At 38.3% G+C, this 23659-nt stretch overlaps 2 protein-coding genes across 4 annotated transcripts in view; one reads left to right on the top strand and one right to left on the bottom strand.

The window, feature by feature from the left end:
* Nucleotides 1-23659, top strand: part of FAM185A (family with sequence similarity 185 member A) — a 108202-nt gene that overhangs the window by 69726 nt on the left and 14817 nt on the right. The window contains exon 8 of one of the 2 annotated variants that reach the window (XR_011566215.1): nucleotides 20694-23518. Coding sequence is in view for 1 of the 2 variants with exons in the window: in XM_019958622.2 (XP_019814181.1) it covers nucleotides 5304-5416 (113 nt within the window). In the remaining variant the exon portion in view is untranslated. Of the gene's footprint in view, nucleotides 1-5303; nucleotides 8039-20693; nucleotides 23519-23659 lie in introns of those variants that run through there. The other variant, XM_019958622.2, reaches the window with a different exon arrangement.
* The window catches only part of FBXL13 (F-box and leucine rich repeat protein 13), a 226980-nt gene continuing 214862 nt past the window's right edge, over nucleotides 11542-23659 (bottom strand). For both annotated transcript variants that reach the window (XM_070787705.1, XM_019958626.2), the window contains one exon: nucleotides 11542-19145. In XM_070787705.1, coding sequence (XP_070643806.1) covers nucleotides 18962-19145 — 184 coding nt within the window. In that variant the 3' untranslated portion in view covers nucleotides 11542-18961. The remainder of the gene's footprint in view (nucleotides 19146-23659) is intronic.

Below are 23659 nucleotides of genomic sequence, written 5' to 3' on the forward strand. Positions count from 1 at the left end.
CTATTAGCATGGCTAAAATAAGAAATACTGATAATATCAAATACTGGCAAGGATGTGGAGAGATTGGGTTTCTCCTGCATTGCTGTTGGGTGTGTAAAATAATATAGCCACTCCTGAATTCAGTCTGGCATTTTGTTAAAAAAAAAAAATACTAAATGTGAAACTACCATATGATCCATATGACATTCCTGGGCATTTACTTTAGAGAAATGAAGCTTAGTGTTTCACATAAAAACCTGTACACAAATATTCATAGCTTTATTTGCAATAGCCCCAAACTGGAAAGGACTAAAATATACTTCTACCAGTAAATTGTCACAGCATACAACGGAGTACTGTTCAATAATGAAAAAGAACAATCTATTAATACAACTTTGCTAGAACCTAAAGGCATTATGCTGAGTGAAAATAGCCAGACTAAAATTGAATTTCTAGAAATGAAAGCTACATTATCTGAGATGAGAAATACAGTTGGTGGAATTAGACACAGAATAATATTTCTTGGGCAAAACTGATTAATTTTATATTTGCTCAAAGCCTAGTCTACTGTTGACTTTGTCATTATCCCTGATAATTGAGAGAAAATACAATGATGGGCAGCATTAAAACTAGCTCAAAAATACTTTCTGGTAGAAATTTGTTAAGATGTCCTGGGTTGCACTTTGGTCAAGGGAAGACTGTATGTAAACAGTTTAAGAATGTTGACAACATTAAAATATTCACTATGTGCTTGTGTTTTGTATTAGAGCTTTTGTTTGTGAAATACATAAAATAATAAGATTTCAAAGTAATTATTTTCATGCTTTTTCTTAAGTGTATAATTTATTTTCTTAGCCAGCTGGTAAGCTTTTTGAGGATATTAGCATGTCTATACATTGTTTACGGAGAAGGCAATGGCACCCCACTCTAGTACTCTTGCCTGGAAAAATCCCATGATGGAGGAGCTTGGTAGGCTGAGTCCATGCTAAAGGTCGGACACGACTGAGTGACTGCGCTTTCACTTTTCACTTTCATGCATTGGAGAAGAAAATGGCAACCCACTCCAGTGTTCTTGCCTGGAGAATCCCAGGGACGGGGGAGCCTGGTGGGCTGCCGTCTGTGGGGTCACACAGAGTCGCACACGACTGAAGTGACTTAGCAGCAGCAGCATACATTGTTTAAACCTCCCTAAGATACTTAGCATTGTGCTTCCCACTTTGTGTGGTCATTAGTGTTTATAATGTAAAAGAGGGAATCCTCCAACTGTGATGCAATGAAATTTAATTGGTTCCTAATAAGACAGCATCAGAATTATCCCTCTGAACCCAAGGTAAATAAAGTCAGTTACAGGGCTTGGAGTGGGGAGTGCTGGGGTGGGTGGCAGGAAGAAGCTCACCTTAGCCAAGATGCTTAAGCCTGTTTTTAAACAAGAGACAGAAATTTTGCCAGTTACTCCTTACAGCCCTATCTTTGTCCATGGCTAATGCTGATTAGATCAGGTTCATTTTGGGTTAAATAATGTGTTCAGTTCAGTTCAGTTGCTCAGTCGTGTCTGACTGTGACCCCGTGAATTGCAGCACGCCAGGTCTCCCTGTCCATCACCAACTCCCAGAGTTCACCCAGACTCACGTCCATCGAGTCGGTGATGCCATCCAGCCATCTCATCCTCTGTCATCCCCTTCTCCTGCTGCCCCCAATCCCTCCCAGCATCAGAGTCTTTTCCAATGAGTCAACTCTTCGCATGAGGTGGCCAAAGTACTAGAGTTTTCAGCTTTAGCATCAGTCCTTCCAAAGAACACCCAGGACTGATCTCCTTTAGAATGGACTGGTTGGATCTCCTTGCAGACCAAGGGACTCGCAAGAGTCATCTCCAACACCACAGTTCAAAAGCATCAATTCTTTGGTGCTCAGCTTTCTTCACAGTCCAACTCTCACATCCATACATGAGCACTGGAAAAACCATAGCCTTGACTAGATGGACCTTTGTTGGCAAAGTAATGTCTCTGCTTTTCAATATGCTATCTAGGTTGGTCATAACTTTCCTTCCAAGGAGTAAGCTTCTTTTAATTTCATGTCTGCAATCACCATGTATAACACCTCTCAATTAGGTATTTGGAAATCAATCAATCATATAAATGTCCAACTTGAGTATTTATATACTTGGGTAAATTTGAACATGGCAGATTTTGAGAGCAAATGCATAAGTTTAAAAACATCCTGAGAATAAACTTTTTTCCCAATTAATGGAAGCCAAGCCACATGGGGATAGAATAGTCATTTCTCATTAATTGGTCAAAAAATATTACCTGATTTTCATTGGCAAAGGGAATTAAAAAAGGAACAAGGTTTCTGCAACTCCAAGTTCCAATCCATGTTACAAGATTTTTGTAGGAAGGAATTTATAAACTTTACAAATTAGAATTAGAGTCTCCACAGATTCAACCCAAAGTTCAGAGCTTTTAGTAAATTGCTTATTGGCAAGAGAAAGCTCTTTTCCAGCAAGCTAAATGGAACTTTATAAACTGTCTTGCTTGTGAGTATTTTTCATAAGCTATAATCACTTGTGTGTTCAGTTTGTTAGTAGTAATAGCACTGTGCATGGTCTCTATTGCTGCAGAAGGAAATAGGTAGATTTGGCTTCTCTTTCCATAAGCAAGCAACTCATGATTGGGGAGGTAAAAGGTCTTACTTTTTAAAAGATTTTACCTCCCCAGTCATGAGTTGCTTGCTTATGGAAGGGAGAAGGGGATGACAGACAATGAGACGGTTTGATGGCATCACTGACTCAATGGCCATGAGTTTGAGCAAACTCTGGGAGATGGTGAAGAACAGGGAAAACGGGCTTGCTGCAGTCCATGGGGTCACAAAGAGTCAGACATGACTGAGCGACTGAACAACAAAAGATCTTAAGTATTTGGGAAACCCTTACTATTTTTGACACTTTACTATTGTTGCTAAAATATGTAAAAAAATAATAGTTCTAATTATTCCTGGTTGTTTTAACAATTGGTATTCAGAATTACCAAAGAATTGATGCTTTTGTACTGTGGTGTTGGAGAAGACTCTTGAAAGTCCCTTGGACTGCAAGGAGATAAATCAGTCAATCCTAAAGGAAATCAGTCCTGAATATTCATTGGAAGGACTGATGTTGAAGCTGAAGCTTCAATACTTTGGCCACCTGATGTGAAGAACTGACTCACTGGGAAATACCCTGATGCTGGGCAAGATTGAAGGCAGGAGGAGAAGGGGATGACAGAGGTTGAGATGGTTGGATAGCATCACCAACTCAAGGACATGAGTTTGAGCAACCTCCGGGAGATGGTGATGGATAGGGAAGCCTGGCATGCTGCAGTCCATGGGGTTACAAAGAGTCGGACATGACTGAGCAACTGAACTGAACTGATTCAGAATTACCAGTTCTTTCCTCAATGTTTGTTTTAATTACTAGAAAAAGAAATTTATACTATAGAAAAACTGTTGGTTATAGATACCTTGAAATCATGATCTATTAAATGTAGTACAGGCACAAAAAGATGAAGAGATTAAAGTTGACAAAATTGTGAATCCCTTAATAATGAAGATTAGAGGAAAAAGAGAAGCCTCTAACACAAAGATTCACCAGTTCAATGAGAAAGATTTTAAGCAGTTTGATGAGAAATTGGGATATGATGATACTGGAAATACAGCAAAAGAAATGGAAGGAAAAATCTCCAGAGGAAGTCATTGAATATGCAACTGTCTTTTGTGAAAGATGCAGTAAAGAAATAGACAAGATTATGGCTCAGATCAAAGGGAAGAGGCAAGAATTCAGAGGGTTTGTATCAAAGAAAGATACAAAGTCTTGACACAAAGACTGGATGGTACAAAATACCTTTTTAGCAGGTGGGAACATCATATATACTAAGGAAGGAGAAAACTGTAGTAGAGAAGAGAGTTTGTTTCCTTGATTTGTGTGCTTGGATTCAACACGGAAAATGTATATGATGAATTCAGACAGTGTATTCACAATATTCCTCAGTTCAGATTTGACTGGTTTCTTAAGTCCAGAATTGCCGTGGAACACCAGAGGTATAACACCTTAACTACCTTGATTGAAAGAAAAAAGACAACTAGAAGACTAGAGACGAAGACAGTGGCACCCCACTCCAGTACTCTTGCCTAGAAAATCCCATGGACGGAGGAGCCTGGTGGGCTGCAGTCCATGGGGTCACTAAAGAGTCAGACACAACTGAGCAACTTCACTTTCACTTTTCACTGTCATGCATTGGAGAAGGAGATGGCAACCCACTCCAGTGTTCTTGCCTGGAGAAGCCCAGGGACGGGGGAACCTGGTGGGCTGCCGTCTATGGAGTCGCACAGAGTCGGACACGAGTGAAGCGACTTAGCAGCAGCAGCAGCAGCAGCAGACTAGAGATGGCAAAAAAAAAAAAAAAAAACAGGTGAGCACAATGATTGCCATAGCCCATTAGCTTGAGAGTTTCCAGGCTGTAGGGCAGGGAGAGGGGTAACACAGGCAGAGCCCAACAGATTCACCACATGGAAGAGATATGGGTTGCTAAAGTTAACAAGAGAAAGTTCCAGAGTGAGCCGGGTTATACAGGGTGCCCATGACTATTTAGCAAAGTATGGATCAGCGTATGTGTAAGGAAACCACCTGAAACATGCTACAATGTGAACAAACCTCAAAATAGTTATGCTGAAAGAACCTAGATATTTTTTAAAAGACTACATAGGGTACATATTGCATGATTCTATTTATTACAATCTTAGAAAATGCAACTAATTCATAGTGACACAAAGTAGATTAGTAATTGTTGAGAGATTAGAAGAGGTGCAGATAGGACAGGCATGGCAGGGCAGGAGAGAAATATTACAAAGGGACACAAGGAAACTTTTGGGAGTGATGGATATGTTCATTTTTTTTTTAATCGAAGGATAATTGCTTTACAGAATTTTGTTGTTTTCTGTCAAACCTCTTGAGGATGGTTCTTCAGACTTTTCATATGTAAAAGCTTGTTACGTACTTTAAATACATGCATTATTTAGTCAGTTATACTTAAATAAAGCTCTTTTTAAAACCTGCATACAAAAATGAATAAATAAAAAACAGAGTAGTTTCTCTTTGCATGTTGTTTTGAGGGAAAAAAAGGAGAGAGCAAGCCCAGGTAACTAACCTCTTTGCAACTCTTCCAGTTCAGGCTATCTTTACCAAGATTTTTGCTGTTTGAAATGTTTTTTAGATTTAGAGATATATTGTTAGGATATATGTAGTCAGTATTGCTCTTGTCAATCAGGATATAACTTTATGCAATTTTGTGTTTCAGGATTCCTGAATCAAACAAGCAAACATGAAAAATGGATTAAGGCTGATGCCCCAAAAGGAACTGTACGTTTTAGAAGCCAAAGCTGGTTTCAGTCCCTGAAGCTGCAAGACTGAATGGCTTGAATTATATTCCTAATTTTTAACAATGACTAGTAGATCTATGACTACAAAAAAGCAAATACCAGTGTTCATACAAATGTTGAAAACAACAAACTGGAATGTCTTGGAGAAATCTTTTCAAAATTTGTACTTTGCTGTTAGTTTTCTTTCGTAACAAATTACCACAAACTTACTGACTTTAAAAAATACCTGTTTGTCCTGGGATCTCCTGGATGCTGACACTACCTAGCACTAGCCCCAAGGCCTCTACAGTCAACCACCTCATTACCTGGTTCCATCAACCAATGGCCAGCAGCCTCTGCACAAGGAAGCACCTGGCAACCAAACAGATCAGGGGCCAACCAAGCCTACCAGACCACCTACACAGTCAGTCTGCCAAAACAGACCCATGCCCTCATAGGGGGAACTCCTAAGGCATATAGCTTTTGATGAGAGTGCACTGCTGGAACACAGAAGATCACTTCTTCATGATTGGAAAACATAACCAACATGTCAGATACATAAAAAACAAAAACAGCTAGTTAGGCAAAATGAGGCAACAGAGGACCATGTTCCAAACAAAGGATTGAGATAAAAACCCCAGAAGAAGAACTAAGTGAAGTAGGAGATATGAAATCTAACCAAGAAAGAGTTCAAGGTGTCATCATAAAAATGGCCAAAGAACTTAGGAAAAGAATGGCTGCACAGATTGATAAGTTAGAAGTTTTTAACAAAGAAAAAAAGAACAAGCATAGATGAAAAATATAATAACTGAAATGAAAAATACACTAAAATCAATCAGTAGTAGACTAAATAATACAGAGGAATGGATCTGAAGCTGGAAAACAGTAGTGGAAATCAGTTATGCTGAAGAGAAAACAATGAATAGAAATGAGGACATTTTAAGAGACTTCTGAGACGTCAAGCTCATTTTTATTTGCATTTTAGGATCCCCACAGAATAGAGAGAAAGAGGCTAAGAGCATAATTGAAGACATAATAGCTGAAAACTTTCCTGTCTTGGAAAAAACAAACAAAACCCAAAATTAGTCAAAGGGAAGAAATCATAAAAATGAGAGCAGAAATGAATGAAATAGACTCTTAAAAAATACAATAGAAAAGATCAGTGAAGCTAAGAGCTTGTTCTTTGAAATGATAATCTGAATTGATAAACCATTAGCCAGATTCATTGAGAAAAAAAAGATCCAAATCAATAAAGTCAGAAATGAAAAAGGAGAATTTACAACTGATGCTCCTGGAATACAAAGGACCATAAGAGACTACTGCAAACAACTATATGTCAACAAAGTGGACAACATTGAAGAAATAGGCAAATCCTAAAAATGTATGCTAAAAGGAATCAATAGTAGACTCCCAAGACTGACTCAAAATATGAACATATCAATTATAAGTAATGAAATTGAATTAGTGACAAAAAATTCCCAGCAAACAAAAAGTCGATGACCAGATGGCTTCACAGATGAATCCTACCAAACATTTAGAGACTAGTTAGCATTTACACTTCTTAAACTATTCCAAAAAATTGCAGAGGAAAGAACACTGCAGAACTCATTCTACATGGCCAGAAATCACCATAAGATCAAAACTAACAAAGATAATTATACACATATACAAATTATAGGCCATTATAACTGATGAATATTGATGTGAAAATACTCAACAAAATATTGTCAAATCAAATCCAACTGCCGGGAGCCGGTGAGAGACATTCCACTCGTGACAAAGGTCATGAGGAAGGAGGCTCGGCATACGCAAAGGCGGGATCAAGCCTCGGGAGTCCCCCTGGATATTCTCGAGCATCTTCCCCCAAAAACCAGAGTCTGCCTACTTTATTGCTTTGTGCTCTCACCTCTGACTTTACTGGGGGCTGTCCCCCACCACCACCATCTCGCTCTCTCTGTCAAAGAGTTAACTTACAGCTCCAATTAATAAAGTTCCTGGGCAATTAGGAGTGTTTAAATCCAAACCCCTCAGATGGCTCTCTAACTCGCCTGACAAGTTTACCCAGACTCCTACAGCTATGCATACGATTGTTTACAGTCTCCCAGCCTCAAGAGGCATGGGAAGCTTAAGATATTCAAATAGCTTAGAGCCTCTCAGAGAGTTAGAAACTGTCAGAATAAAACTAGTAAAAGATTTCATTGATGAGCCAATGCTTGTTGTCAAGTTTTCACATCCCCTGAATTGTATCCTTGAATGTGTATTAATTAATATAGTTGGTATGTAGAAAAAATAAGTAGTGGCCTTGGTGTTAGTAACTTTAGACCCTTAAGGTAATAAATTCTTTCCTTTGTTGTAAACCCATTACACATCCACCCTAGAGGAATGCAATTTTATCTTCGGAAGATGGCGCCAAACCTTAAAATAATTACTCTTAGAGAAAATAAGTCTTTGTTGATAAGTCCTTGTCAAGAGCCATAAAATGTTAATAGGCCTTCTGGCCAGAAGATGATGTAAATCACCTAAACCATTTGTATACGATAAATTTGTAGGAACGAAACCCTGGTTTTTGATAAGGATCAAAAACTGCTGACTTTGCATCCCCTATTATCCTCTATGTGTAACTTGGGTATAAAAGCCCCTGTTGAAAATAAAGCTACGGGCCTTGCTCACCAGAGTTTGGTCTCCCCATGTCATTCTTCCCTTTAACTTCCAGCTGAGTCTCCATCTGGAGCGTGGAACCCACCATGCTTACTAATTATGCCTGGGCTTCTAAGATCCGACCGGGGAGGCCTCAGTGTCTCCTCTCCTTCGGGAGAACGGAAGGACGCCTGCGGCCTACGTAAGTGGTGCAAACTTCTTGTCTTGAAGTTTTATTTGTCTCTCGCGTAAACCAAGTTACTCAGCCTCTTTTCTCCACTGAATTTTCCTACTGAGCTATCCTCATTCTATTACTCTTTATATCTTTGATAAATATGTAAATAGTCGCCGACTCCGTCTCCCCTTCGAATACCCTGGATCAGCCGGGGCTGGTCCTCGGCATCCAACAATATATCAAAAGGATCATACATGGTGATCAAGTGGGATTTATCTCAGGGATGCAAGAATTTCTCAGTATACACAAATCAATGTGATACACCATATTAACACACTGAATAATAAAAACCACATGATCATCTCCATAGATGGAGGAAAAGGTTTTGACAAAGTTCAGCATGCATTTATGTTTAAAAATGCTCTAGAAAATGGGCCTAGAGGGAACATACCTCAGCATAATAAAGACCATATATGACAAATCAGTGCAAACATCATACTTAGTGGTTAAAAGCTGAAAGCATTTACTCTAAGATCAGGAACAAGACAAGGATGCCCACTCTTGCCAGTTTTATTCAACATAGTTTTGGAATTTCTTGCCACAGTAGTCAGACAAAAAAAAAAAAAGGAATAAATGGAATCCAGATTGGAAAGGAAGAAGTGAAACAGTCACTGTTTGCAGATGATATACTGTACACAGAAAATCCTAAAGATGACACTGTCAAAACTACTAGAGCTTATCACTAAATTTGTAAAGTTGCAGGATACAAAATTAATACAGAGAAATCTGGTATTTGCACACTAACAATGAACTATCAGAGAAATTAAGGAAATAATCCCATTTACCATCTCATCAAATATAATAAAATACTTAAGAATAAACTTACCTAAAGAGGTAAAAGGTTTGCATTTGGAAAACTATAAGACACTGATGAAAGAAATTGAAGGTGATTCAAACAGGTGGAAAGATAGGCCATGTTCATTGACTGGAAAAATTAATTTTATAAAATGACCATACTAACCAGGGCAGGCTACAGATTCAATGCAATCTCTATCAAAATACCAAGGGCATTTTTTCACATAATTAAGTATTTCTAAAATGTGTATGAAAACACAGAAGACCCTAAATAACTAAATGATCTTCAGAAAGAAAGAAGCTGGAAGAATCACATGCTCTGACTTCAGACTGTACTAAAAAGCTAGAGTAATCAAAATAGCTTGGAATTGGCACAAAAACAAGGGTGTAGATCAGTGGAACAGAACAGAGCCAAGAAATAAACCCATGCACTTATGGTCAATTAATCTGTGACAAAGTAGGCAAGAATATATAATAGGGAAAAAAAAAAACCAATCTTTTCAATAAGTGGTCCTGGGAAAACTGGTCAGGTACATGTAAAAGAATAAAATTAGAATATTCTCTTAACACCATCAGTTCAGTTCAGTTTAGTCGCTCGGTTGTGTCCGACTCTTTGTGACCCCATGAATCACAGCATGCCAGGCCTCCCTGTCCATCACCAACTCCCGGAGTTCACCCAGACTCGCATCCATCGAGTCAGTGATGCCATCCAACCATCTCATCCTCTGTCGTCCCCTTCTCCTCCTGCCCCCAATCTGTCCCAGCACCAGAGTCTTTTCCAATGAGTCAACTCTTTGCATGAGGTGGCCAAAGTATTGGAGTTTCAGCTTTAGCATCATTCCTTCAAAAGAAATCCTAGGGCTGATCTCCTTCAGAATGGACTGGTTGGATCTCCTTGCAGTCCAAGGGACTCTCAAGAGTCTTCTCCAACACCACAGTTCAAAAGCATCAATTCTTCGGTGCTCAGCCTTCTTCACAGTCCAACTCTCACATCCATACATGACCACAGGAAAAACCATAGCCTTGACTAGACGAACCTTTGTTGGCAAGGTAATGTCTCTGCTTTTGAATATGCTGTCTAGGTTGGTCCTAACTTTCCTTCCAAGGAGTAAGCGTCATTTAATTTCATGGCTGCAGTCACCATCTGTAGTGATTTTGGAGCCCCAAAGAATAAAGTCTGACACTGTTTCCACTGTTTCCCCATCTGTTTCCCATGAAGTGATGGGACCGGATGCCATGATCTTCATTTTCTGAATGTTGATTTTAAGCCAACTTTTTCACTCTCCACTTAACTTTCATCAAGAGGCTTTTGAGTTCTTCTTCACTTTCTGCCATAAGGGTGGTGTCATCTGCAGATCTGAGGTTATTGATATTTCTCCCGGCAGTCTTGATTCCAGCTTGTGTTTCTTCCAGTCCAGCGTATCTCATGATGTACTCTGCATATAAGTTAAATAAGCAGGGTGACAATATACAGCCTTGACGTACTCCTTTTCCTCTTTGGAACCAGTCTGTTGTTCCATGTCCAGTTGCTTCCTGACCTGCATACAAATTTCTCAAGAGGCAGATCATGTGGTCTGGTATTCCCATCTCTTTCAGAATTTTCCACAGTTTATTGTGATCCACACAGTCAAAGGCTTTGGCATAGTCAATAAAGCAGAAATAGATGTTTTTCTGGAACTCTCTTGCTTTTTCGATGATCCAGCGGATGTTGGCAATTTGATCTCTGGTTCCTCTGCCTTTTCTAAAACCAGCTTGAACATCAGGAAGTTCACAGTTCGCATATTGCTGACGCCTGGCTTGGAGAATTTTGAGCATTACTTTACTAGTGTGTGAGGTGAGTGCAATTGTGAGGTAGTTTGAGCATTCTTTGGCAGTGCCTTTCTTTGGGATTGGAATGAAAACACCATATGCAAACACAAATTAAGGATGAGTTAAAGAATTAAATGTAATACCAGAAACAAAACGTCAAGAAGAAAGCATAGGTGGAACACTCTGACATAAATTGTAGCAGTATTTTGGATGAGCTCTCCTAAAGCAAAGAAAGTGGAAACAAAAATAAATGGGACCTGATTAAATTTAAAAACTTTTGCACAGCATAGGAAATCATCAACAACAAAAAAAGACAACCTACTGAATGGGAGAAAATATTTGCAAATGATACAGCCAATAGAGGCTTATATCCAAAATATATGAACAGCTCTTACAACTCAATGTAAAAAAAAAAAAAAAGATTAAAAAATGGGCAGAAGATCCAAATAGACGTTTGTTTCCTAAACAAGTCATACCAATGGCCATCATCACTTGAAAAGATGCTCAACATCATCATAATCAGAGAAATTCAAATTAAAAGCATAATGAGATATCTCATTTGTCAAAATAGCTATCATCATAAAATACCACAAATAAACAATATTGGCAAGGATGTGGAGGAAGGGGAACCTTCTTATACTTAGTGGGAATGTAAACTGGTGCAGCCACTATGGAGAACAGTATGGAGGTTTTGCAAAAAACAAAAAACCCCAGACCTAGGACTAACATAAGACCCAGCAATTCTACTCCTGGCTATTTATCTGAAAAAAAACAAAAAACAGTAATTTGAAAAGATACTTGCACCCCAATATTAATAGCATTTACAATTGCTAAGATATGGAAGCAACCTAAGTGTCCACTAACTGGTGAATGAATAAAAAAGATGTGGTATATACAAACATAATAAGGGACTTACCTATTGATCTAGTGGCTAAGACTCCACACTCCCAATGCAGGGGCACCAGGTTGAATCCCTGGTCAGGGAGCCAGATCCCATATGCTACAACTAAGAGTTTGCATGCTGCAATGAAGATTGAAGATCCCAGATGCCACAACTAAGAGCCAGCACAGTCAGATAAATAAACAAATATTTAGATGCAATGGAATACTACTCAGCCATGAAAAGAATGAAAATTTCAGCAACATGGATGGACCTGGAGGGTACTATGCTAAGTGAAAGTAGTCAGAGAAATATGCATACTATATAATATCACTTATATGTGGAATCTGAAAAATATAGTTACTGAATATAATTTTTAAAAAAGAAACATACTCACAGATACAGAGAACATGCCAGTGGTTACCAGTAGGGAGAGGAAAGTGGGGAGGAACAGGATATGGGTAGGGGATTAAGAGGTACAAACTGCTATATATAAAATAAGCTCCAAGGACATATAGTACAACATGGGATATAGCCAATATTTTGTAATAACTAAAATGGAATATAACCTTTAAAAATTGTCAGTCACTATGTTGAATACTTTAAACTTACGTAATATTGTATATCAACCATACCTGATTAATTTTTTTTAATATGAGTTATTAAGCTAAAAAAAAAACCCCTGTTCATCAGCTCACTGTTCTGTAGATCAGGAGCTCAGGGTGGTTAGATTCTCTGCTCACAGTATTGCAAGGCTGGACTTAAGGTGTTGGCCAGACTGAATTCTCATCTGGATGATCTGAGAAATAGTCTACTTGCAAGCTCATTCATTTTATTGGCAAACTCCAATTCATCATGAATGTGTGACTGAGATCTATGTTTCCATTATGTCAGTTGGCAATCACTCTAAGCTTCTAGAGACCACCTACCTCCCTTCTCATGTGGCCCTCTCCATTTTCAAGCCAGCAATAATGCAATTAGTCCTTCTCATACTTTGAATATCTAGTTCTTTTTCTGCAACCAGCTTGAGATAACTGCTTTTAAAGAGCTCAGAGGATTAGGTAAGGCCTACTCAGGATAATCTTTGTTTTGTCATCTAATCTAATGTAATCATAAAATGATATTTCATCATATTCATAGTTTCCACTTAATAAATTATACAAAAATAATAGGTAATAGGGGGCAGTTATTTTAAAATTCTTTGTACCAGGGCTCTTGTATAAAATGTTTTTACTTAGCACTTACTATGACAACAATATAAATTTAAGCTGTGGCTACATCACAAATACATATACAAATAAAATACATCACAAATATGATGCGGTTGCTACTGATTGTTTTTTTTTTTAATGTAATTTAAGGCATAATGCATTCTGGTGGTGGGGTAGCATTCAACTACTTTATAGCCAGTTGTATGAAAATAGATTTTCACTTTTACAGTAATGTACTATCTAAGTTATTTTATGAATTTTCTTTCTATCAAACCTTGTTTACCCCTGGAAGATTTAAATTAGACAATACTGAATAAATGCTATCTATTGGATTGTATTTCTTTGCTCCTAAATTCTGATTTTCTAATAAACCTTTCCAAATACGACCTGTAATAGTCTCTTTTTGTTAATATTTAATTTGTTTGGAGTTCTGTTTTTAACTTTTTATTTATGAAGCAAAATGTCAGCTTTGTCAGGTATCTCACAGTGTCTTTTTACTTCGTACTTCATAAAATTATAATTTGTTTGGGTTTGGACAACACTCACATGTTAGTATGTTTGATGTGGTTGTGTGTGTGTGTATTAAATTATTAAGTAGAGGGCACTAGGAGGCAATAAGGCAATTTTTATCATCTTTTCCACCTTCTGCAATTATATAAACATTTTCATGACTAAAAATAAAGTTTATGAACTTGGTCAACAATAGCCAGAAAGGTAGCATAAACAGCAGTCAACTGTATTTACAATTATTAAAGGAATGGTACATATTTGGATGACAGATTCAAGTCCAGACTGACAGGTAAAGTCACATATTTTACTGTCTTGAATACAGACCTATATATTTCAAATGCTTAAGATCTGAAGACCTAAGTATGAATAATATGGATACCTTGAGTAATCTGCACCCAGAACTTAACAGTTTCACCACTTGTTCACTCCACTTCTTAGTTCCCTTTCATAGCCAACCTTTTCTTCCATTTCTGCTACTATAAAATTTGTCTCCCCGTAAAGAACAGATGTGTCTCTTGTTTTTGTTTAAGACAGGACCTTACTCAAAGAATTTTGGAGCAAGCTTTGACATTTAAATACCCTGCCTGGTTTCTAGAGAAACATAGTGGGTATGTTTCTCCTTACTGTGGTTTTACCCAGGCAGGCATTATTCCTTTAGAAAGCAGTTGCATCTTGCATAACTTTCCAGTTATACACTCGAAATACTTAGGGGTCAGAAGCCAATTTCTATGCAGCTGCCAGAATCTCCAAATTTAATTAAAAATCACCCTCTGGTACAGTCATCTTATGTCTCGGGTTAGGTGTTAAAATTTCCTACTCAGTTGATTGCACAGCAGTCCACTTCCAGGAACCATTTCACAGCTAAGTGATACTGCTTATTTCAAAACCTTTCAAAACCAACCTAAGAAAGGGGAGAATTACTAAAAGCATTTAGCTAATTTTAGTTCAGTTCAGTTCAGGTCAGTCGCTCAGTCATGTCTGACTCTTTGCGACCCCATGGACTGCAGCACACCAGGCTTCCCTGTCCATCACCAACTCCCGGAGGCTACTCAAACTCATGTCCATCACGTTGGTAATGCCATCCAACCATCTCATCCTCAGTTGTCCCCTTCTCCTCCCACCTTCAGTCTTTCCCAGCATCAGGGTCTTTTCCAATGAGTCTTTTCTTCACATCACCTGGCCCAAGTATTGATGTTTCAGCTTCAGCTTCAGTCCTTCTGATGAATATTCAGGACTGATTTCCTTTACGATTGACTTGTTGGATCTCCTTGCTATCTAAGGGACTCTCAAGAGTCTTCTCCAACACCACAGTTGGTGCTCAGCTTTCTTTATAGTCCAATCTCAAATCCATACATGACTATTGGAAAAACCATAGCTTTGATTAGATGGCCTTTGTTGGTAAAGTAATGTCTCTGCTTTTTAATATGCTGTCTAGGTTGGTCATAGCTTTTCTTCCAAGGATCAGGCATCTTTTAATTTCATGGCTATAGTCACCATCTTCAGTGATTTTGGAGCCCCCCAAAATAAAGTCACTGTTTCCACTGTTGGCACATCTATTTGCCATGAAGTGATGATGCGACCAGATGCCATGATCTTAGCTTTCTGAATGTTGAGTTTTAAGTCTCTTTAACTTTCATCTAGAGGCTCTTCAGTTCTTCTTCACTTTCTGCCATAAGGGTGGTGTCATCTGCATATCTGAGGTTATTGATATTTCTCCCAGCACTCTTGATTCCAGCTTGTGCTTCTTCCAGCCCAGCATTTCGCATGATGTACTCTGCATAGAAGTTCAATAAGCCGGGTGACAGTATACAGCCTTGATGTACTCCTTTCCCAATTTGGAACCAGTCTGTTGTTCCATGTCCAGTTCTAACTGTTGCTTCTTGACCTGCATACAGATTTCTCAGAAGGGAGGTCAGGTGGTCTGGTATTCCCATATCTTTAAGCATTTTCCAATGTGTTGTGATCTACACAATCAAAGGCTTTGGCATAGTCAATAAAGCAAAAGTAGATGTTTTTCTGGAACTCTCTTGCTTTCTCGATGATCCAGCGGATGTTGGCAATCTGATCTCTGTTTCCTCTGCCTTTGCTAAATCCAGCTTGAACATCTGGAATTTCACAGTTCATATGCTGTTGAAGTCTGGCTTGGGGAATTTTGATCATTACTTTGCTAGCTTGTGAGATGAGTGCAATTGTGCAGTAGTTTGAACATACTTTAACATTGCCTTTCTTTGGGATTGGAATGAAAACTGACATTTCCAGTTCTGTGGCCACTGCTGAGTTTTCCAAATTTGCTGGCATATTGAGTGCAGCACTTTCAGGGCATCATCTTTTAGGATTTAAAATAGCTCAACTGGAATTCCATCACCTCCACTAGCTTTGTTTGTAGTGATGCTTCCTAAGGCCCACTTGACTTCTCTTTCCAGGATGTCTGGCCCTAGGTGAATGATCACACTATAGTGGTTATTTGGGTCATGAAAATCTTTTTTGTATAGTTCTTCTTTGTATTCTTGCCACCTCTTAATATTTTCTGCTTCTGTTAGGTCCATGCCATTTCTGTCCTTTATTGAGCCCATCTTTGCATGAAATGTTCCCTTAGTATCTCTAATTTTCTTGAAGAGATCTCTAGTCTTTGCCATTCTGTTGTTTTCCTCTATTTCTTTGCATTGATCCCAGAGGAAGGCTTTCTTATCTCTCCTTGCTAGTCTTTGGAACTCTGCATTCAAATGGGTATATCTTTCCTTTTCTCCTTTGTCTTTTGTTTCTCTTCTTTTCTCAGCTATTTGTAAGGCCTCCTCAGACAACCATTTTGCCTTTCTTTTTCTTGGGGACGGTCTTGATCACTTCCTCCTGTACGATGTCACAAAACCTCCATCTATAGTTCTTCAGGCACTCTATCAGATCTAATCCCTTGAATCTGTCACTTCCACTGTATAATCGTAAGGGATTTGATTTAGGTCATACCTGCAGATGGTGACTGCAGCCGTGAAATTAAATGACGCTTACTCCTTGGAAGGAAAGTTAGGACCAACCCAGATAGCATGTTCAAAAGCAGAGACATTACTTTGCCAACAAAGGTTCATCTAGTCAAGGCTATGGTTTTTCCTGTGGTCATGTATGGATGTGAGAGTTGGACTGTGAAGAAAGCTGAGCACCGAAGAATTGATGCTTTTGAACTGTGGTGTTGGAGAAGACTCTTGAGAGTCCCTTGGACTGCAAGGAGATCCAACCAGTCCATTCTGAAGGAGATCAGTCCTGGGATTTCTTTGGAAGGACTGATGCTAAAGCTGAAACTCCAGTACTTTGGCCACCTCATGCAAAGGGTTGACTCATTGGAAAAGACTCTGATGCTGGGAGAGATTGAGGGCAGGAGGAGAAGGGGACGACAGAGGATGAGATGGCTGGATGGCATCACTGACTTGATGGATGTGAGTCTCAGTGAACTCCGGGAGTTGGTGATGGACAGGGAGGCCTGACGTGCTGCGATTCATGAGGTCGCAAAGAGTCTGACACGACTGAGCGACTGATCTGATCTGATCTGAATGGTCTAGTGGTTTTCCCTACTTCCTTCAATTTAAGTCTGAATTTGGCAATCAGGAGTTCATGATCTGAGTCACAGTCAGCTCCCGGTCTTGTTTTGCTGACTGTATAGAGCTTCTCCATCTTTGGCTGCAAAGAATATAATCAATCTGATTTCGGTATTGACCATTCTGGTGATGTCCATGTATAGAGTCGTCTCTTGTGTTGTTGGAAGAGGGTGTTTGCTAAGACCAGTGTATCTCTTGGCAAAACTCTATTAGCCTTTGCCCTGCTTCATTCCGTACTCCAAGGCTAAATTTGCCTGTTACTCCAGGTAGAGCTTGACTTCCTACTTTTGCATTCCAGTCTGCTATAATGAAGAGGACATCTTTTGGGGGTGTTAGTTCTATAAGGTCTTGTAGGTCTTCATAGAACCATTCAACTTCAGCTTCTTCAGCATTACTGGTCAGGGCATAGACTTGGATTCCTGTGATATTGAATGGTTTGCCTTGGAAACAAACAGAGATCATTCTGTCGTTTTTGAGATTGCATCTAAGTACTGCATTTTGGAGTCTTTTGTTGACTATGATGGCTACTCCATTTCTTCTTGCCCACAGTAGTAGATATAATGGTCATCTGAGTTAAATTCACCCATTCCAGTCCATTTTAATTCACCAATTCCCAAAATGTCAGTGTTCACACTTGCCATCTCCTGTTTGACCACTTCCAATTTGCCCTGATTCATGGACCTAACATTCTAGGTTCCTGCGCAATATTGCTCTTCAATTTCTTTCATATGATCTAGCACTCCCACTCAAAAACTATAATTTGAAAAAATACTTGCACCCCAGTGTTTATTGCAGCACTATTTACAATAGTCAGGACACATGAAAGCAACTTAAGTGTCCATCAACAGATGAATGGATAAAGAAAATGTGAAATATATATAGATATGCATATACACACACACACACCAGAATATTACTCAGTCATAAAAAGAATGAAATAATTTGGAGCAACAAGGATGGACCTAGAAATTATTACAGTAAGTGAAGTAAGCCAAAGACAAATATCATATTATACCACTTATATAGGGAATCTAAGAAAAAGATATAAACAAACCTATTTACAAAATAAAAATAACCCCACAGATAGAAGGCAAACTTATGGTTACCAAAGGGAAGGTGGTGGGAGGAAGGATAAATTAGAAGTTTGGGATTAACATGTACTCACTGCTATATATAAAATGGTTAACAAACAAGGATCTTCTGAAAAGCACAGGGAACTCAAGGGTTTGTAATAACTTATGTGCGTGCGTGTGTATAACTGAATCACTGTACTATACACCCGAACTAACACAGCACTGTAAATCAGCTATACTTCAATAAAAAAAGATCTTTCTGAGACATTGCAGGGACCATGCAAATTTGACTAAAAGGGACTGTTTCTTTTTAATTTGCCTCTGACTGTTAAGTCAAATGTTGAAATGAGTCCTGGGTTAATTGGCATTTAGATCTCTCTTGTTAAGTGTCTAGAAATTATTAGAAAGCTTTGTTTCTTTTTAAAATGTATATCTGTATCATTTATAATAAAGCCTTACAGATCCTTAATGTCATTGCTGTCACTCAAAATGCTTACTATTTTATATAGCCTTCTGCTTTCTTTTCTAAGGAGAAGCTTCTAAATTTCTTGTCAAAAACATCATATCTGTCAAGATTGTTTTGTATACAACTGTAACCTAAATTTGATAATCTCATCAAAACAATTGGTTTGATTAAGGTAAATTAAAGTAGAAAAGTTACATAGTAGCAGTACTTGATTTGGCTTTTTTTAATCGTGATTGTTAGAAGAACTCATAGATGTATTTACAAATACATAGCTGGAATAAAAATCTGGAAATGATTTCCAGCTTGTTTACACTGTTCAGATCCAGCTAGTAAAAAATACTTACATTAAATGAAGTTGCCAGATTCTACATTTCTGGTTCTTGCTTGAGGTTGAAGGTCATACTGCTTCCTCTTCATTATTGTATGTTGACTCTTTTGCAGTCAGTTCTGAATTTTTAAGTGATGTGTTTTGTTTCTCTCTAAGAGACTTGCCTTCAGAATCATAGCCAAACCAAAGTGGAGGGTTAGAAGCGCTATATTCCTGGTGCTGAACTATAGATGACATTCTTATAGCTGCCTCCCTGTAATAACAGTGATGAGCATTAGCTAGTTGAAAAAGTAATTGCTAGTGCAGAATTTTCAAATTCGACCACATTTGGAGTTAAAGAACTCACTGTCACAACTCGAGTTCACATCTCTTTTGCTTTCCTGAGCGGGAGGGTGTGGGTAAATTGTGCTAATAATCAGGATCCCAAAGCTTCAGTAGCTCAGTAGTTCTCTGGTTCAGTCAGTTCAAAGATTAACAGATACTGAAATATGTAAGGAAATAGCATGGCCTAGGCCTGGAAACACTGAGGGCATTCTACAGCTAGCACTCCTAAGTGAGCTTGTTATTCAGGTTTCTTTGATGGAAGTATCCTAACTAGGCAACCCGTGAAAGTTAGCTGTGCACCAGAGCAGGTGCTCCTAACCTAGAGTCCACAGATCCCTGTTGGATATGCGGATGAATTTCAGGGAGGGCCCAGGGATTCCTTGAAAATTCATGCAGTTTTGTATCTACTATGCTTTTTTTTTGAGGAGAGTGTTTGTGACTTTCATTGACTTCTCAAAGGTGTCCATGACCAAAATGATTAAAAATATGTGTTCCTTAGAAAGAAGAAAGCAAAGAAATCATCAGAAAGTCATTTGGGACCCCAGTTCCAACATGGGGTAGTGGTGTTTCCCACACCACTTAACAGTTCTAAGATACCAGCTGGCCATCCTATAATTCAGCCCATTTCTAACACTATATATCCAGGTATAGCAGTAGATTCTACAAGTTAAGAGTTCAGACCCACGGAAAACCTTCCAGATGTCAATCTCAAGTCCAGGTTGTTACCTGGGCTTCTGATCTACTACCTAGAGCTGCTCACAGAAAACAGAAACATTTACTCACTGAATCACTGGTTCATTAAAGGATATTACTCAAGAACAACCAGGTATCAAAGCTGCATGGGGCAAGATATGGGGAAAGGATGCCAATCGTTGCTTTCTACAGGCATACCACTCGCCCCAAATCTATGCATTCAGCAACCTGAAGATCTTCAGCCTGTTCCTTTTGGGTTTTTATGGAGGCTTCATTATGTAGGCATGATTGATTAAATCACTGGCCGTTGGTGACTGAGTCAACCTCCAGTCCCTCACTTCTCCCCAGAAATCAGAGGGTGATTTTTGAAATCATCCTGAAAATGTTTCACTCCTCTATTCATGGTTGATTCCCTTGGCAACCAGCCCTCATTCTTAGGTGCTTTCCAGAAGTCACCTCCTTAACATAAACTCAGTTGTAGTAGAAAGGGACTTGTTATGAATAACAAGACACCCATCATTTCGCCTTGTGGCTCTGAATCAGTTTCAGAAACTGAAGGTAAGAGACCAAATACTATGATAAAAGATTCTTCCATTGCTCTTATCACTCAGGAAATTCCAAAGATTTTGGGAGCTGTGAGCCAGAAACCATGGAGGAAGACCAAATACATATATATAAGATAAATTTTGATCCTCTGAATGACCAAATATATATGTCCTATAAAGCACAATATTTCAACATCAGAAAAAAAGTATATCTAACTTGAAAATAATGTCATTTCCAGGACAGAAGGATTTTCCTGGGAAGCTGGTTTGAATGGTGAGATCAGCACTAGAAAGGAAATAAGTAACTGGCAGCTTCTGTAGGAACAGAGATAAGTAACAACATTTGCCCATGTAGGGGATTCTTTGCTTGCTATTACTGTATATTACATTCAGTTATTAATTGCATAAGTTTGGAAACTGAGTCATTAATATGGAGGCTGATGTCATATACTTAAGTTTGTGTTCAGTGGCCATATGAGTTCTGGTATGGCTATGAAATTTACAAAAAAGCTAAGATACATCAGTTGTTTAAAAGACCATTTCACTTCAGTCAAATCTTAGGTAGTTTAAAATAATTGTAAGCAAACTCAGCAGAGAGACAGCCAAAGCATTGCCAGTTCTGTTTCTTACCACATTGCTTTTTGGCTACTATACTTGCACTCATAAAACTTACAAAAGTTTAAAGAACAATTTAAGGAAAAGCAGTTGTTATACTAATTTCTAGTTCTGAGCCACAAATCCCTGTGCATTAAAACTTAGCAAAGAGATGTCTTCTCTTCAGAGAAATATTTATTCTCAAATTTGAAGATAAGTCTATAGTCCAATATCAATATAAAGTTTGAAAATTTATAAATTTATAAAGTCCAAAATCAATATAAAGATTGAAAAATTTTGAATATAAATTTTCAATATAAAGATTGAAAAAAAAAGCATTCTGCTAATTTTTCAATCTTTTTTAAGAAGTGTGATTCTATGTTTTAAATTACTTATATAATCTTTATGTCTTCTACGTAGAATAGTACCATGCAAAAATAATAGATATCTTTAGCTTTCTCTATTTTCTTCTGAAGATTTTTCTCCCTTTTCAATTCTATGTAGTTGACAAGATTGCCATGTTTTTTAAAGTGTTTCCTGTGAGATTTTTTTTTTTTTTAACCTCAAAAACCTGCCACAATATAATACCAAATGCTGGGGGACTCAGAAGCATGGTTAAAAGGTTAAAGCACTATCCTGGGCAACAGAGATCTGTTGTTACTTACCCTTCAGCCTGTCTCTGCCTGTCTAAACTTTGCCTGTCTTTTAAGACTCCAACCCAATGTTACCTCCTCTAAACTTTCGTAGGAAGTTGACCATAGAATTAGTTTCTTTCCAGTACATAGTTTCATGGTATCAACTGTTTATAATTTTAGACTTTGTTATTTTTCTTTCCTTTAAGAAGGTATTTAAGGGCATATCACATTTCTTGGTATCTCCTGAAATACAGCAGTAATAGCAAAATCAAAGAGACTTTAGTAGTTTACTGAGGAGCCCTTTAGCTGTCTTATCTTCTGCTGGTTTTTGGTCTAGTTTGGTTTGGTTTAGGTTGCTGTTTCCAACATCCTAACAGCAGAGCGCTGGACACACATACTATATTTCACAGTTATTGATAATGATTTAATGCCACTGATGATAACAATACTACTGAGTTTATGCAACAAGGTCTTGACCTACAGGAAAAGGACATGTTTGGGAGTAAAAGATTTGTAAATAGTTGAGCAAATTATGTACAACCTTTGGCCTCAGAAGAGCAAGAGTTTTTGAGAACTCTAGTTAACTGGTAAGAGGATAAGTACTCTTAATGCTAAGTTTGTTCAGTCGCTAAGTCATGTGGACTAGAGCCTGCCAGGCTCCTCTGTCTGTGGAATTTTCCAGGAAAGAATACTGGAGTGGCTTGCCATTCCCTTCTCCAGTATTAAGTTTGAGGATACATAAATACTGGGTAATAGAGTTCCTCAAATGACTTATAAGACCCAGGAAGATAGATGGTAGGTAATGTGATATAAAAAGTTAGCAAGTAATGGGAGTTTGAAAAAGTAACAAGAAAAAGAAAGTTGGGGATTTTGACTCAATATAGACAAGAAAAATAGGGAATGAATAGGAAAACTACTCATTAAGTGCAATATCATGTGACAGAATAAAAATGAACTGCATATTAAAAAAGAAAAAGCTGCAGATTGATCCCTGGCCATGGATGAAGTACACAGTACTTCTGCAATTCCATACTACCTCTACTTTAGCTGTTAGTGATAAGCACTGCTCTGCCTTTTACCCACAGTCAGCTTCACTGAAACTAAACATCAGAGGGCCTCCTGGCCATTGAAGGTGATCCAGACAAGAGAGGAACAAAGGATCAGATCTGAGACCCTCTTCCCCCAATCACAAATGCCAGGAGGTTAAGGCTTCCTCAAGTCTAGAATGTCTCTAGGGATAACTTAGTCCTACATATTTTACCAGCAAGCATGGTCCTGGGGAAAACTGAAAAATCTGAATCTGTTTAGGGCAAATTTGGCATTAGTTTTAGAGTTGGAATACTAGTGTAGACTAGTTCCTAGTCTGCTTCCTCTCCCCCCTTTAGAAAATCTTTAGGCCATAAACTAGCTGCCCTCACCACCTTACTAGGACTTTGGTCATCCTTGCATTGACTGACTCCTAAGACACAGGACCTAACCAAGAGAACGGACCAGCACGGTCCATTTCAAACTCACTGCCAGTGAGTTTCACAGTTACTTTTCACAACATTCTGTGTAGCTGTGTATTTGCACATAAGAACTTTTGAAAAGTATCAGAAAACTTGAAAATGTAGAAACTGAATGCTCCTGCTAGAAACATGTTTGTCTGCCTGTTTGTCTCAAACACCCCCTCTTTCTTTTTAATAGCTTGATGCTCTAATCTATATGGGAGCTGGGAAATATTGAAAAGAAAATGTCTACTTAGGAATCACTGTGTGTTCTAAGTTCTTTCATGTGCATATGGAATCCTTTGAGTACCTTCTACTCAGGCTTGGCCTGAGCAATACCAAGACCTGGTAAGAAATGATTTGAAAACTGAAGCAGTCTACTACAATGGTTAGTCATTACACATTTAACCTGGTGAGAGAGGTTTCTTTGGATCAGAATAGAACAAAGATTTTCAAACATGAAATGCCACAAACAGTTGTATTACATTA

The sequence above is a fragment of the Bos indicus genome, chromosome 4, assembly GCF_029378745.1.
Source record: "Bos indicus isolate NIAB-ARS_2022 breed Sahiwal x Tharparkar chromosome 4, NIAB-ARS_B.indTharparkar_mat_pri_1.0, whole genome shotgun sequence".
Taxonomy (NCBI): domain Eukaryota; kingdom Metazoa; phylum Chordata; class Mammalia; order Artiodactyla; family Bovidae; genus Bos; species Bos indicus.